Below are 14444 nucleotides of genomic sequence, written 5' to 3'. Positions count from 1 at the left end.
TTTTAGGGAAAAGCAGCCTCTATGGCTGCCACCACCAAGCCAAAACCAAGTAGCCATTTTGCAGAGGGGCAGCTGGTGATGCTAGAGAAACATTTGGACCTAGGACCAAAATGGCTGCCTCCAGCAAACAATTTCGGCAAGCTTATGCAATTGTTAAGGAGGTGGCAGCCTGACTCTGCAATTGATCTCACGTTCCATTGTTTTAAATCACAAAAACCCATATATTTATTATTTAGTTAGCAAATATAAGGTCAATTAGCAGTGCAACAATCAATTTAAAATGTATCCACTATTTCAATGATAAAAATCTCAGAATACACACTTCTTTTAGTAATAGGTTCATTGAAGATTGCATTAAACAGATAAAACCAACAAAAAGATAAAAAATAAAATTATCCCCAGAGTATAAAGCCGATCCCCTCTTCATTCCTCTCTCTTTATGCTCCCTTCTCTTCCTCCCTTCTGATCCACATGGCCCCCACTGAGGCCACTCACCTGTGAGGGGGCTGCTAATTGACCTGGATTCTTCCAGCATTGGAGATTTATTTATTTATTTATTATTTTTAATAAATAAATTAATTAGACTAAATAAATAAATAAATTAGACTTCTATGCCACCCTTCTTGAAGTGACTCGGGGCGGCGAACAACATTATAAATACAGACAATATATGTAAAGAAATCTAGTTATTTAAAAACCCTTTGTACAACCATCCGTGTCATCCAATTCTATCATTCACATTGGCTGGGGACAATCTCATCACTCACGGTCCCCACGCCCACCGACAGAGGTAGGTCTACAGAGCTTTATGAAAGACCAGGACAGAGGGGGCAGTATACATTTCTTGAGGGAGTTCTTTCCAAAGGGGCGGGGCCGCCACAGAGAAGGCTCTTCCCCTAGGCCCCGCCAGACGACATGGAAAAGGCCAACTCTGTGGGACCTAACAGGCCACTGAGATGCATGAGGCAGAAGACGGTCCTATAGGTAGTGTAGTCCTAAGTCATGTAGGTCTGTATAGGTCATAACCAGCATGATCCCCTCTTCATTCCTCTTCCTTTATGCTGTGAGTGTCCACTGGTGCTGCATAGAGGAGGGAAAAAGTAGCCAAGTGTTAATTGGATTAAGACAGACAGAGCCTGAGAGGTGCCACAGGATAAGAATTTGGGGGCAGGAAGACCCCTCCTCTGAGCCCTCCCCCAAATTCTTTCCCTCCCAGTGTTTGAGATGAGTAGGAGAGAGAAGAGGGACTTCCAAAGTATCTTCACCCCCACTTGGTCCTTGGACTCCAAAGCCCTCCCCTCCCTCCCCTCCCTTCCTCCCTCTCCCCCCTCATGCCCCCCCACTCCACTCACCTGCAAAGGGGGGGCTGCTAAACGGCCTGGTTGCTCCCTGGATTGGAGAGAAAGACACAGAATGAATCAATGTCTTTTCCTGTGTGGAGGACAAATCTCTCTCTCCACCATTAAACTTCTTCAGCTTCGCAAACTTCTCAGAGGATGTAAAACTTTTTATTAATTAATTGAGCTTCCACACCAAATATCTCATTAAGGTGACTCTAGGCAGCTCACAGTAAAATTCAATAAACTGCCATGCAGAACATTTTTAAATCAATAAATAAAAACCAGATTCCCCCATCAGATCATGTTCCCTTTGGTCTGACAACAAGATCATGTCCCGTGTGTGATTGTGGTCTCGAATCAGACCCAGGATGATATGGGAGAGACCCACAGACACCAGGGAGGCCATGAACTCCTGGGCTGCTTCCGAGGCCAAACCCAGGGATGGCCGGTTGAAGTCTCCCAGGAGAATCATAATCCTGGGCAACTCCATGCCAACCCTGAGATGGTCCCCAGCAGCTGAGGCAGGGAGGTGGCCATGCATCAGAGAGGCTGGTTCAGTAGCAACAGGCCCAACTGGTCCTGTGAGCCCAAAGTCAGAAACAAGGAGCCACAACCAGAAACCTGGGAAGCAAAAGTATAGTCTGGAGGACAGAAGGGAAAGGGGGGACATGATCGAAACATTTAAACATCACTTGGTCCTTGGACCTCAAATCCCTCCCTTCTCTTTATTATTATTTTTATTAATTGGACTTGTATGCCGCCCCTCTTCCTCCCGTCTGACCCCACACGGCCCCCACCTGCGAGGGGACTGCTAAATGACCTGCCTTCTTCCTGAATTGGAGATTTGTCTTTATTTATTTATTATTTTTATTTATTTATTGGACTTATATGCCACCCCTCTCCGAAGACACAGAGTGAGTCTCTGCTTGTCCTCTCTTCACCATGCAAGTTCTTAATTTCATGAATCCCTCAGCGGAGACCAGACTATGCCAGCAGAATGGTCTCTAACCTATCGGATCTGCCTCCATTCAAAACTCAAGAAAGAAACCAACCCACCCCCAGCTCCAGGTGTTTTACTAAGTTTGAAGTGATAGCAATGAAAGCAAGGCAATATCTGATTCAAAACGCATGAACGTTAGATTGAAAATAATCCCCCTCCAAGATCCAGCACTGAGAGTCCAATCGATATCCAGTATAATTTATTTATTTATTGGATTTGTATGCCGCCCCTCTCCGTGGACATACATACAGACATACCATGCATAGAATTGTAAAGGCCTAGAGGGAAAGAGGATCTCAATTCCCCCATGCCTGATGGCAGAGGTGGGTTTTAAGTAGCTTACAAAAGGCAAGGAGGGTGGGGGCAATTCTAATCTCTGGGAGGGAGTTGGTTCCAGAGGGCTGGAGCCGCCAGAGAGAAGGCTCTTCCCCTGGGTCATAGAAACATAGAAGTCTGACGGCAGAAAAAGACCTCATGGTCCATCTAGTCTGCCCTTATACTATTTTCTGTATTTTATCTTAGGATGGATATATGTTTATCCCAGGCATGTTTAAATTCAGTTACTGTGGATTTATTTACCACGTCTGCTGGAAGTTTGTTCCAAGGATCTACTACTCTTTCAGTAAAATAATATTTTCTCATGTTGCTTTTGATCTTTCCCCCAACTAACTTCAGATTGTGTCCCCTTGTTCTTGTGTTCACTTTCCTATTAAAAACACTTCCCTCCTGAACCTTATTTAACCCTTTAATATATTTAAATGTTTCGATCATGTCCCCTCTTTTCCTTCTGTCCTCCAGACTATACAGATTGAGTTCATTAAGTCTTTCCTGATATGTTTTATGCTTAAGACCTTCCACCATTCTTGTAGCCCGTCTTTGGATCCGTTCAATTTTGTCAATATCTTTTTGTAGGTGAGGTCTCCAGAACTGAACACAGTATTCCAAATGTGGTCTCCCCAGCACTCTATATAGCGGGATCACAATCTCACTGCACTGTTCACCCATTTTGAGACTGTCAGAAATCACTACCCCTAAATCCTTTTCTTCTGAAGTATTTGCTAACACAGAACTGCCAATACAATACTCAGATTGAGGATTCCTTTTCCCCAAGTGCATTATTTTACATTTGGAAACATTACTGCAGTTTCCATTGCTTTGACCATTTATCTAGTAAAGCTAAATCATTTACCATATTACAGACGCCCCCAGGAATATCAACTCTATTGCACACTTTAGAGTCATCGGCAAATAGGCAAACCTTCCCTACCAAACCTTCCCCTATGTCACACACAAACATATTAAAAAAAATAGGACCCAGAACAGACCCTTGTGGCACACCACTTGTAACCTGTCCCTTCCATAATGTTATGAAAAAGCCCATCTTCAGGTATTTCTCCCATCTGGAGTCTCAGGAAGGTTGGCCTTGACAGAATGTAAGCACCTCCCTTTAACAGTGCCATATTTCACACTGCAAACTCCCTTTCAGTTCTCATGGGGCTACACCAGCTCATGACCCCATCCCAAATACCCGAGCCCCCTCCCCCTTACTATGGTGGTGATAGCAAACACGCTGAAGAAACCAATGCTGGAGATCTGGCTGGAACTCATTGCATTTCAGGGAAAGAGGGCTTGATCTAATTGCCCCATGCTTGGCGACATAAATGAGTTTGGAGGCTCTTGCAAAAGGTGAGGAGGGTGGGGGCAGTGTGAATCTCTGGAGGGAGCTGATTCAGAGGGCTGGGGCCACCACAGAGAAGGCTCTTCCCCTGGGCTCCGCCAGACAACATTGTCTAGCCCAGTGTTTTTCAACCAGTGTGCCGTGGCACACTAGTGTGCCGCGAGACATGGTCAGGTGTGCCGCGAAGCTCAGAGAAAGAAAACAAGAGAGAGAGAAAGAAAGAAAGAAAACAAGAGAGAAAGAAAGAAAGAGAGGGAAAGAAAGAGAAAGAACAAGAGAGAGAGAGAGAGGGAGGGAAGGTGGGAGAGAGAAAGACATAGAGGGAGGGAGGGAGGGAGGGAGAGAAAAAGAGAGCAAAAAAAGAGGAAAAAAGGAAGAGAGAAAGAAGGGATGGAGAGAGAAAAAAGAGGAAGGGAGAGAAAGAGGGTGAGAGAAATAGAGCAAAAGGGAGGAAGAGAGAGAATTTTTTTGTCCAATATTTTTTTAGCCGCCCCCCCCCCCTCAATGTGCCCCATGGTTTTGTAAATGTAAAAAATGTGCCGCGGCTCAAAAAAGGTTGAAAATCACTGGTCTAGCCGACGGGACCTGGAGAAGACCAACTCTGTTGGACCTAACCGGTCGCTGGGATTCATGCGGCAGAAGACGGTCCTGTAAATAATCTGGTCCGATGCCATGTAGGGCTTTATAGGTCATCACCAACACTTTGAATTGTGTCCAGAAACCAATCGGCAACCAATGCTGTCCGCGGAGTGTTGGAGAGGCGTGGGTGTATCTGGGAAGACCCATGACTGCTCGCGTGGCTGCATTCTGCACGATTTGAAGTTTACGAACACTCTTCAGAGGTGGCTCCATGTAGAGAGCATTGTAGTAGTTCGAGGTGATAAGGGCATGAGTGACTGTGCGCAGAGACTCCCTGTCCAAATAGGGCCGCAACTGGCACGTGCAAACCCATTAGGAAAGAAATAAAAGCTCGGAATTTGGGTGGGAGGAAGAGGAGGAAAAAGAGGAGGAGAAGTGTTGCTGCCAAAGGAAGAAGGTAAGGTGAGGGGAATCAAAGAAATCCAAAACTTTAAGGCTTAAAAAAAAAGAAGAGGGACTCTGAGAGGCGGCAAGGAGGAGCACGCGCCTCCCATACTCCCAGCGCAAGGCTGCCTCCCATACACTGGCTGCTGCTGCTGCTACCTGCTGCCTCTTCCTTCCCATGCTGAAGGGCTCCCCTCTCCTCTCGCTCTGTCGCTTTGTAGCCTGCGCCTTTCCTTCGCTGTGGTGACTCCTCGGCTGCCCAGAGCGAAGGAAGCATTTCTTTTCTCTGGCCACTGGCAGACATTTACTCCCTATCCAAACACCCAGAGAAAGGAAAATGTTTGTTCGCTCTGGACTGCCAAAGCCTCCTTAAGCGCCACTGAAAGGCTCCTCTGGCAGCCCAGAAAAGCCCAAGATGGCCGGAATTAAAGGGGGAATGGCAGGAAACTGGCCGGGCCTTCGTGCCACTCTCAAATTTCCAGGGAAATTTTTTCGGGCTCGGGTTCTTAAGTAGAAAATGGTTCTTAAGAAGAGGCAAAAAAATCTTGACCACCTGGTTCTTATCTAGAAAAGTTCTTAAGTAGGGGCTTTCTAAAAAAGAGGTACCACTGGACATGGTTTACATTAGTATTCAAACAGGGAATAAATGCAGATCCAACTAATTTTACATTAGAAGTTTTTCCATCTGCTAATGTTACATGTTTTAACTCAGATGCTTTTAAACCATAGTTGTTTAGCAAAGTTTCACAATTCACAATGTGCTCCGAACAAGCTGAATCAAGAATCCAAATTGCCTTGTTGTGTTTCTTCTTTGCTGACACCATACCTTATTAACTTTAATTCCACCAACACCCCCCTTCTTGGCTTTAAACTGTGGTTTACTTTTAGTTGGACAAGAGAGAGAGAGAGAAAGAGAGATAGCAAGAAAGACAGGGAAAGAGAGAAAGAAAGCAAGAGAGAGAGAGAAAGCAAGAGAAAGAGGGGAGAAGGAGGGAGAGGGAAAGACAGAGGGAGGGAAGGAGGGGGAGAGAAATAGAGCAAAAAAGAGGGGAAGGAAGAGAGAGAAAGAGGGAGGGAGGGAAAAATAGAGTGAAAGGGAGTAAGAGAGAGATTTTTCTGTCCAACCTTTTTTTAGCCCCCCCCCCTCAATGTTCCCCAGGATTTTGTAAATGTGAATAATGTGCCACGGCTCAAAAAAGGTTGGGAAACACTGAGCTAGACAATGTTGTCTTAGAGGAAGAGCCTTCTCTACTACAGCCCCTGGCTCTTTGAAATCAACCCCCTCCAGAGATTTGTACCACCCCCAACCACCTGGCCTTTCATTGGAGACGTTGAGCACTGGTATTCTGCTCTGGCCATATGTATCTGAGATTAAATGGAATGAATGTGAATGACTGTTTTTTTAATAAATGGGGTTTCAGATAAATTTTAGATTACTTTTAACCTTGGATTTCTCATGTGTCTTTTTGTGTTTTCTACAGAGGGCGGCATAGAAATTCAAATAATAAATAACAAATTGTTGCTTGTATCCTTATGATTTATATTAATATTGTTTCCTGATTGCTTGTTTGTACCGTATGACAATAATTAAGTGTTGCACTTCATGATTCTTGACAAATGTATCTTTTATTTTATGTACACTGAGAGCATACGCACCAAAGATGAGTTCCTTCTATGGCCAATCACACTTGGCCAATAAAGAATTCTAAATGAACTGTTGTAAGTTGAGGTCTGCCTCTATTATCATAGGCTGATGTAAAACAATGCTAATTGTGAACAACATGTCATCTGAATAAACACAAAACCTCAGCAATTGTCCCACCCACTACTGTTTGTTGTGGTTAGCTCTGGCCCAGCTCCTGCCCCAAGGACTGTGGATGTGGGGGAGACATCCACATGCGGCAGGCCTGTTTTGCCCCCGGTGGAATCTGCTGATGAAGGCTCCTCTGACCAAGAAGACATGAGTGACAGGGAGGAGGAGAGTGTGGCAGACAGCTCAGAAGGAGATCAATTAGCTAGCTCCTCCTTGGATTCAGAACAAGAGTTAATGATATAGCCACGCATGCGGAGAGCGATGCATAGGCAACAACAACAGAGATTATTATCAAAGAAAATGAGGCCACCTGTGGTTGGGTGGGGCTGTGGTAATTAGTGAGGCTGCTATAAATAGCAGCCTGTGGGTTTGGCCATTGAGGAGGATTATCTGATCGTTGTGTTTCGTGACTGCTTTACTGACTTTGACCTTTTGTGTGCTGATTTTTCCCACTTTGAAACTAAACCAGGGCAAAGTGTGTTTCACTTTGTGAAAGAAGAAGGACTGTGAATTGCCTCACAGCTGCAAGCTAAGTATCACAGAACTGATAAGGGACTTGTACAAATTACCAGTTTGTTTGGAGACGAGTGCTCTTTGCTATCCCAAAAGAGGGCTTGGTTTAAGTGAATTTTCATTATAAAGAACATTGTTTTGAATTTTCAAACGTCTGTGTGTCTGAAATTGTATCTGCATTTTTGGGAGGATTCTATCAGAGAGCTCGACAGAACACTCTTATTCACTCAAAAGTGCCTCCCTTCAGCTGACCTGAACACATCTGGGGTCAGATTTCTCTCCCACCACCATCAAGCCTGCCCAAGTGCCTTACCTTTCTCTTCCTTCAGGGCCACGTCCAGATGCTCCGGCTGCCCTTCATCCTCAGAATCACAGAGGATGTCCCGCAGCCAGCCCTCCTCGTCCCAATCAAAGTAATGAATGAGGCAGCTGTACATCTCCATCCCATTCTCCACCGCTGTAATGCTGCTCGCCATCACCTCGGGGGTCTCTGCAAAAACAGCACCCCCAGAATTAACTTTGAGCCCCTTTCTTCATCCTGGAGAAGTGATGGGAGGGGAGACAAAGGATTCCCTACAGGACAACTGGGCTACAGACCAGGGACGTAAAGGGGTCCAAATTTGTAGACGAAATTTTGCCATAAAGGAGGAAAGTCCAGCCTGGACTGAGGGGCTCACCTGCCTCCCACGGTATCTCCTCCCAAGAAGATGGGTACCGTGCAGTTCTCTGCAGGTCTGAAAAGAAGGAGAGGAAAATGGTTTGGGGAGTCCTCCGGAGAGGCAGAGCTGCTGGGACACTGAGACGGGAGGAACAGAGCAACAAAGGGGATAAAAGGGTTGAGAAATAAAAAGAAATACATATTCCCCCTATGAAACTATTCAAGTCCTTCTGGATGGGACTTCAGATCCTTCACCCTGCCTCCAAATTGGACTTTTCGTCTCCAGACCCAGCCACCTTCCTGTGTTCCCCTCCATCTTCTGCCTCCCCCAGCGGCTCCTTCAAAGGAGAACAAACAGCCCCATCCTTGTTTTGGATCCTCAGAGCCCCAAATCCTCCATCTGGAAGTTCAAAAGTGTTCGGAAGCTTCAGATCATGCAGAATGCAGCTGCGAGAGCAATCATGGGCTTCCCTAGGTATGCCCATGTTACACCAACACTCCACAGTCTGTATTGGTTGCTGATCAGTTTCCAGTCACAATTCAAAGTGTTGGTTATGACCTATAAAGCCCTTCATGGCATCGGACCAGAATATCTCCGGGACCGCCTTCTGCCGCATGAATCCCAGCGACCGGTTAGGTCCCACAGAGTTGGCCTTCTCCGGGCCCTGTCAACTAAACAATGTCGTCTGGTGGGACCCAGGGGAAGAACTTTCTCTGTGGTGGCCCTGACCCTCTGGAACCAGCTCCCCCTGGAGATTAGGATCAGGCATGGGGGAACTGAGACATCTCCCGCAGGCCTATATAGTTTATGTATGGTATGTTGTGTGTATGTCTTTTTAAATTTTGGGTTTTTAGATATTTTAAAATATTAGATTTGTATTGTACATTGTTTTTATTATTGTTGTGAGCCGCCCCAAGTCTACGGAGAGGGGTGGCATAGGTACTTACTTACTTACTTTCTAACTAACTAACTAACTAACTAACTAACTAACTAACTAACTAACTAACTAACTAACTAACTAATAAGGAGCCAAAGGCTGGATGGTGGGCATTCTGTGTGTGTGTTTGTGTGTGTGTGCATATGTGTGTTTGTGGAAGAGAAGAGCTCAAACACCATTGAAAGCCCCCCAAGAAAGTTCCCTCCCCCTCAGGGTGAAATTGTGTAAGGACTCCTGCTAGAACGGGGGTTGGACTAGATGACCTACAAGGTCCCATCCAACTCTAATGATAATCTCTAATCTGTAATCTCTCAAGCATTCGACTGTAAATCACAGGACCGCGTGGATGCTGGAAAGGTGATCAGTGTGAAAAATGGTCATAAGTCTAAATGAACTGTTGTAAGTCAAGGACTACCTCTGTTATCACAGGCTGATGTAAAACAATGCTAATTGTGAACTACAGGTCATCTGAATAAACACAAAACCTCTGCAATTGTCCCACCCACTGCTCTTATTCACTCAGAAGTGCCTCCCTCCAGCTTACCTGAACCTTTAGATCAAGGGTCCGCAAACTACAGGACAAGTGGGCTACAGACCAGGGACCTAAAGGGGTCCAAATGTGTAGACGAAATTTAGCCATAAAGGAGGAAAGTCCAGCCTGGACCGAGGGGCTCACCTGCCTTCAGCGGTATCTTCTTCGCACAATAGTGGTACAATACAGTACTCTGCAGGTCTGAAAAAAAGGAGAGGAAAATGGTTTGGGGAGTCCTCCAGAGAGGCAGAGCTGCTGGAACACTGAGACGGGAGGAACAGAGCGAGAAAGGGGATAAAAGGGTTGGGGGGAAAAGAAATACATATTCCCCCTATGAAACTATTCAAGTCCTTCTGGATGAGACTTCAGATCCTTCACCCTGCCTCCAAATTGGACTTTTCAAGTCTCCAGACCCAGCCACCTTCCTGTGTTCCCCTCCATCTTCTGCCTCCCCCGGAGGCTCCTTCAAAGGAGAACAAACAGCCCCATCCTTGTTTTGGATCCTCAGAGCCCCAAATCCTCCATCTGGAAGTTCAATGAGGAGCCAAAGGCTGGATGGTGGGCACTCTGTATGTGTGTGTTTGTGTGTGCGTGCATGTGTGTGTGTAAGAAAAGAGTTCAAACACCATTGAAAGCCCCCAAAGAAGATCCCCCCACTCAGGGTGTAATTGTATAAGGACTCCTGCAACAATGGGGGTTGGACTAGATGACCTACAATGCTAATTGTGAACTACAGGTCATCTGGATAAACACAAAACCTCTGCAATTGTCCCACCCACTGCTCTTAGTCACTCAAAAGTGCCTCCCTCCAGCTTACCTGAACTTTTAGATCAAGGATCCGCAAACTACAGCCCACGGGCTGCATATGGCCTGCGAAACCATTAATCTGTCACGCACAGGAACACAAGGCTACCCTGACCACATTGCCCCCACACCCACCAGTCCCAACCCTTCAGTCGAAGGCAGGACTGCATGGTAGCCTGGAAAGTAATGCCAACATTATTGGCATGCAGAGTGCTTCGGGAAGCGGGCGGGGTGAAAAGTGGGATGCACAGATGCCTCGGGAGGCCAAAAAACACCCAGACACAACCTGAGCAACGTGGTATATGCAGTGAGACATGTGCAGATCTCCACGTTGGGGAAACAAAACGGCCACTCCATAAACGCGGAAGGCAGGAAACTCTGGGAAGGTACAGAGGCTAAGAGAGGATCTGAGGGCAGATACTCGGGATCAGCCAACTCTTGGGATGGGATTCTGTAGCCAATTCTATGGACTGGTCCCTGCAGGTACGCCAACCTCAAACATAGGAGAAACTGGTGGATTAACAGGTCATGTATCTGGACACATCTGAGGTCAGATTTCTCTCCCACCACCATCAAGCCTGCCAAAGTTTCTTACCATTCTCTTCCTTCAGGGCCACGCCCAGATGCTCCGGCTGCCCTTCATCCTCAGAATCACAGGGGATGTCCTGCAGCCAGCCCTTCTCATCCCAATCAAAGACAAGCGTGAAGCAGGGGGACATCTCCATCCGATCCTCCACCTCCGTAGTGCTGCTCACCATCACCTTTGGGGTCTCTGCAGAAATGGCACCCCCAGAATTAACTCTGAGATCCTTCCCGCACCGTGGAGAGGTGCTGGGAGGGGAGACAAAGGATTCCCTACAGGACAAGTGGGCTACAGACCAGGGATCTAAAGGGGTCCAAATGTGTAGATGAAATTTGGCCATAAAGGAGGAAAGTCCAGCCTGGACTGAGGGGCTCACCTGCCTTCAGCGGGTACCATGCAGTACTCTGCAGGTCTGAAAAGAAGGAGAGGGAAATGGTTTGGGGAGTCCTCCGGAGAGGCAGAGCTGCTGGGACACTGAGACAGGAGGAACAGAGTGAGAAAAGAGATAATGCTCTCTTTCTCTCTCCCTCCTTCCCTCCCTCTGTGTCTTTCTCTTTCCCTCCTTACCACTCTCTTGCTCTCTCTCTTGCTTTTTTCTCTTTGTCTTTCTCTCTCTCTCTGTCTCTCTTGCTATCTCTCTTTCTTTCTCTCTCTTTCTCTTGCTCTCTCTCTCTTTCTCTCTCTGTCTCTCTCTCTCTCTTGCTATCTCTCTTTCTTTCTCTCTCTCTTTCTCTCTCTCTGTTTCTCTGTCTCTCTTGCTATCTCTCTTTCTCTCTCTCTCTGCCTCTCTTGCTATCTCTCTTTTTCTCTCTCTCTTGCTATCTCTCTTTCTTTCTCTCTCTCTTTCTCTCTCTCTTTCTCTCTCTCTGCCTCTCTTGCTATCTCTCTCTTTTTTTCTCTCTATCTCTATTGCTATCTTTCTTTTTCTCTCTTTCTCTCTCTCTCTCTGTCTCTCTTGCTATCTCTCTTTCTCTCTCTCTCTCTTTCTCTCTCTCTGTCTCTCTTGCTATCTCTCTCTTTCTCTCTCTCTCTGCCTCTCTTGCTATCTCTCTCTTTTTCCCTCTCTCTCTCTTGCTATCTCTCTTTCTTTCTCTCTTTTTCTCTCGTTACACCACGCTGACAACAGCGGCATTGGGCAGTAGCCAGGGGTGGCGGCAGAGCGGTTGACTGCGAGTGGGAGCCCTGACAGCGGAAGCTGGACGTGCTGCTGGACACCGTATATGCTGGCGCTGTGCTGGGCATGGGGCTGGCACCTCCGGCCCAGCCAGCGAGCCAGTGCCAGCCCCGCAGCGCCAGCATGTACAGCGTCCAGCTCCAGCAGCACGTCCAATTGCCACCGTCGGTGTCTCCACCCTGGAGCTCCCTCTTGCTGCTGGCATTTCCCCGTGACTGCCTGGGGCCGCTGCAGCCAGCACCCTCCCGCTCCCACTGCCAGTGCCCTCCTGCTGGGTCCCAAAGGACACTGGTTGCCGCCCCCGCCAGGGAAGCTCCAGCTGGGCATGCCGCTGCTGGTGCCTCTGCCCTGGAACTCTTGCCACCGCCATTCCCCGGCTACTATGTGGTGCCACTGCTGATGGCGCCCTCCTGCTCTTGCTGCCGGTGCCCTCCCGCTGGGCCCCAAAGGACACTTGCCGCCGATGCCAGGGAAGCTCCAGCAGGGTGGTGCGGTGCCAGTGCCTCCTACCTGGAGCTCCCACTCGCAGCTGCCCCCGGCTACTGCCCGATGCTGCTGTTGCCAGTGCTCTCCTGCTGGGCCCCAAAGAAGGAAGGCGGGGAAAAGGAGAGCTTCATTCTTCATGCCTCCTTTTTCCTGCCTTCCTTCTTTGGGGCCCAGCAGGAGAGTGCCAGAAACAGTGGCATCGGGCAGTAGCCGGGGGCAGCTGCGAGTGGGAGCTCCAGGTCGGAGGTACCGGCACCGGCAGCACCCCACCCAGCTGGAGCTTCCCTAGGAGCTTCACAGCACACCTGACAATGTCTCGCGGCACACTGGTTGGGAAACGCTGCCCTACCGGACAAGTGGACTACAGACCAGGGGACCAAAGTGGTCCAGTTGTGTAGAAGAAATCTGGCCATAAAGGAGGAAAATCCAATTTCAAGAATAACTTGGCTGAAATGAAAATTGGGCCCATCTCCCCTCCCCCCCACACACCCATCAAGTGATGCTGCCTTTGGTCCCTGCTCTAAGTTGGAGATTACATAGAAAGGATAATTCACTCACTTGGTGCTTTATGGTAGTACAGTGGTACCTCTACTTAAGAACTTAATTCTTTCCATGACCAGGTTCTTAAGTAAAAAAGTTTGTAGGTAGAAACAATTTTTCCCATAGGAATCAATGTTAAAGCAAATAATGTGTGCAAACCCATTAGGAAAGAAATAAAAGCTTGGAATTTGGGTGGGAGGAGGAGGAAGAAGAGGAGGAGGAGGACAGTCACTGCCGAAGGAAGAAGGTGAGGTGAGGGGAATCAAAAAAATCCAAAACTAAGGCTTAAAAAATAAAAGAGGGACTGAGGTGCCGAGGAGGAGTACGCGCCTCCCTTACACCCCGCTCGAGGCTGCCTCCCATACACTGTGCCAGAGAGAGAAACCCAGGAGGAATGGCAGGAAACTGGCCAGGCTTATCTGTCGCTCTCAAATTTCCTGGAAAAATTGTATGGTCTCAGGTTCTTAAGTAGAAAATGGTTCTTAAGAAGAGGCAAAAAAATCTGGCTCTTAACTAGAAAAGTTCTTAAGTAGAGGTACCCTGGGGGGGGAATCATTGACCCCCTCAGAGAGGGTCCGCAACTTGGGCGTCCTCCTCGATCCACAGCTCACATTAGAGAACCATCTTTCAGCTATGGCGAGGGGGGCGTTTGCCCGGGTTCGCCTGGTGCACCAGTTGCGGCCCTATTTGGATCGGGACTCACTGCTCACAGTCACTCATGCCCTCATCACCTCAAGGTTCGACTACTGTAACACTCTCTACATGGGGCTACCTTTGAAAAGTGTTCGGAAACTTCAGATCGTGCAGAATGCAGCTGCGAGAGCAATCATGGGCTTTCCCAAATATGCCCATTTTACACCAACACTCCGCAGTCTGCATTGGTTGCCGATCAATTTCCAGGCACAATTCAAAGTGTTGGTTACGACCTATAAAGCCCTTCATGGCATTGGACCAGAATATCTCCGGGACCGCCTTCTGCCGCACAAATCCCAGCGACCGATTAGGTCCCACAGAGTCGGCCTTCTCTGGGTCCCGTCAACTAAACAACCAGAGATCATCCAACCTCTCCCTCTGTAAGAGGAAGAACCCCAGGAGATATTTTACAGACCCTTTGTCCCATTTCTAAAGACAGAAAGATCTTCTCTGCTGCTCTTCAACTAAAACCTTTGAAAGAGACAAAGGAAATGGGATGCCTCTTCCCAACTCAAAAGAAGACAAGACTGTCCCAACCTCAGACTCAGCCAACTCTAAACCGGGTAGAAGGAGCTCCCCAAAGGGAAAGACTTGGGGGGAATCTCCCCATGTTCCTTCAATCACCCAGAAAACGCAATCATCTACAGTGATCCCTCGTTTTTCGTGGAA

The 14444-nt window shown here is 47.7% G+C and overlaps 1 protein-coding gene across 1 annotated transcript in view; it reads right to left on the bottom strand.

Moving 5' to 3' along the window:
* Window positions 1-976: 976 nt before the first annotated feature.
* LOC139159142 (uncharacterized) overlaps window positions 977-14444 on the bottom strand; it is a 35841-nt gene continuing 22373 nt past the window's right edge. The window contains exons 13-19 of the mRNA XM_070736496.1: window positions 11259-11294; window positions 10895-11071; window positions 9640-9696; window positions 8045-8101; window positions 7681-7857; window positions 1353-1389; window positions 977-1080 (exon numbers count right to left, since the gene is read on the bottom strand). Of these exons, the coding sequence (XP_070592597.1) occupies window positions 1370-1389; window positions 7681-7857; window positions 8045-8101; window positions 9640-9696; window positions 10895-11071; window positions 11259-11294 (524 nt within the window). The 3' untranslated portion in view covers window positions 977-1080; window positions 1353-1369. The remainder of the gene's footprint in view (window positions 1081-1352; window positions 1390-7680; window positions 7858-8044; window positions 8102-9639; window positions 9697-10894; window positions 11072-11258; window positions 11295-14444) is intronic.

The sequence above is a fragment of the Erythrolamprus reginae genome, chromosome 2, assembly GCF_031021105.1.
Source record: "Erythrolamprus reginae isolate rEryReg1 chromosome 2, rEryReg1.hap1, whole genome shotgun sequence".
In the NCBI taxonomy this organism is placed as follows: domain Eukaryota; kingdom Metazoa; phylum Chordata; class Lepidosauria; order Squamata; family Dipsadidae; genus Erythrolamprus; species Erythrolamprus reginae.
The sequence above is the reverse complement of the archived record's forward strand: the minus strand, read 5'-3'. Positions and strand labels throughout refer to the sequence as shown.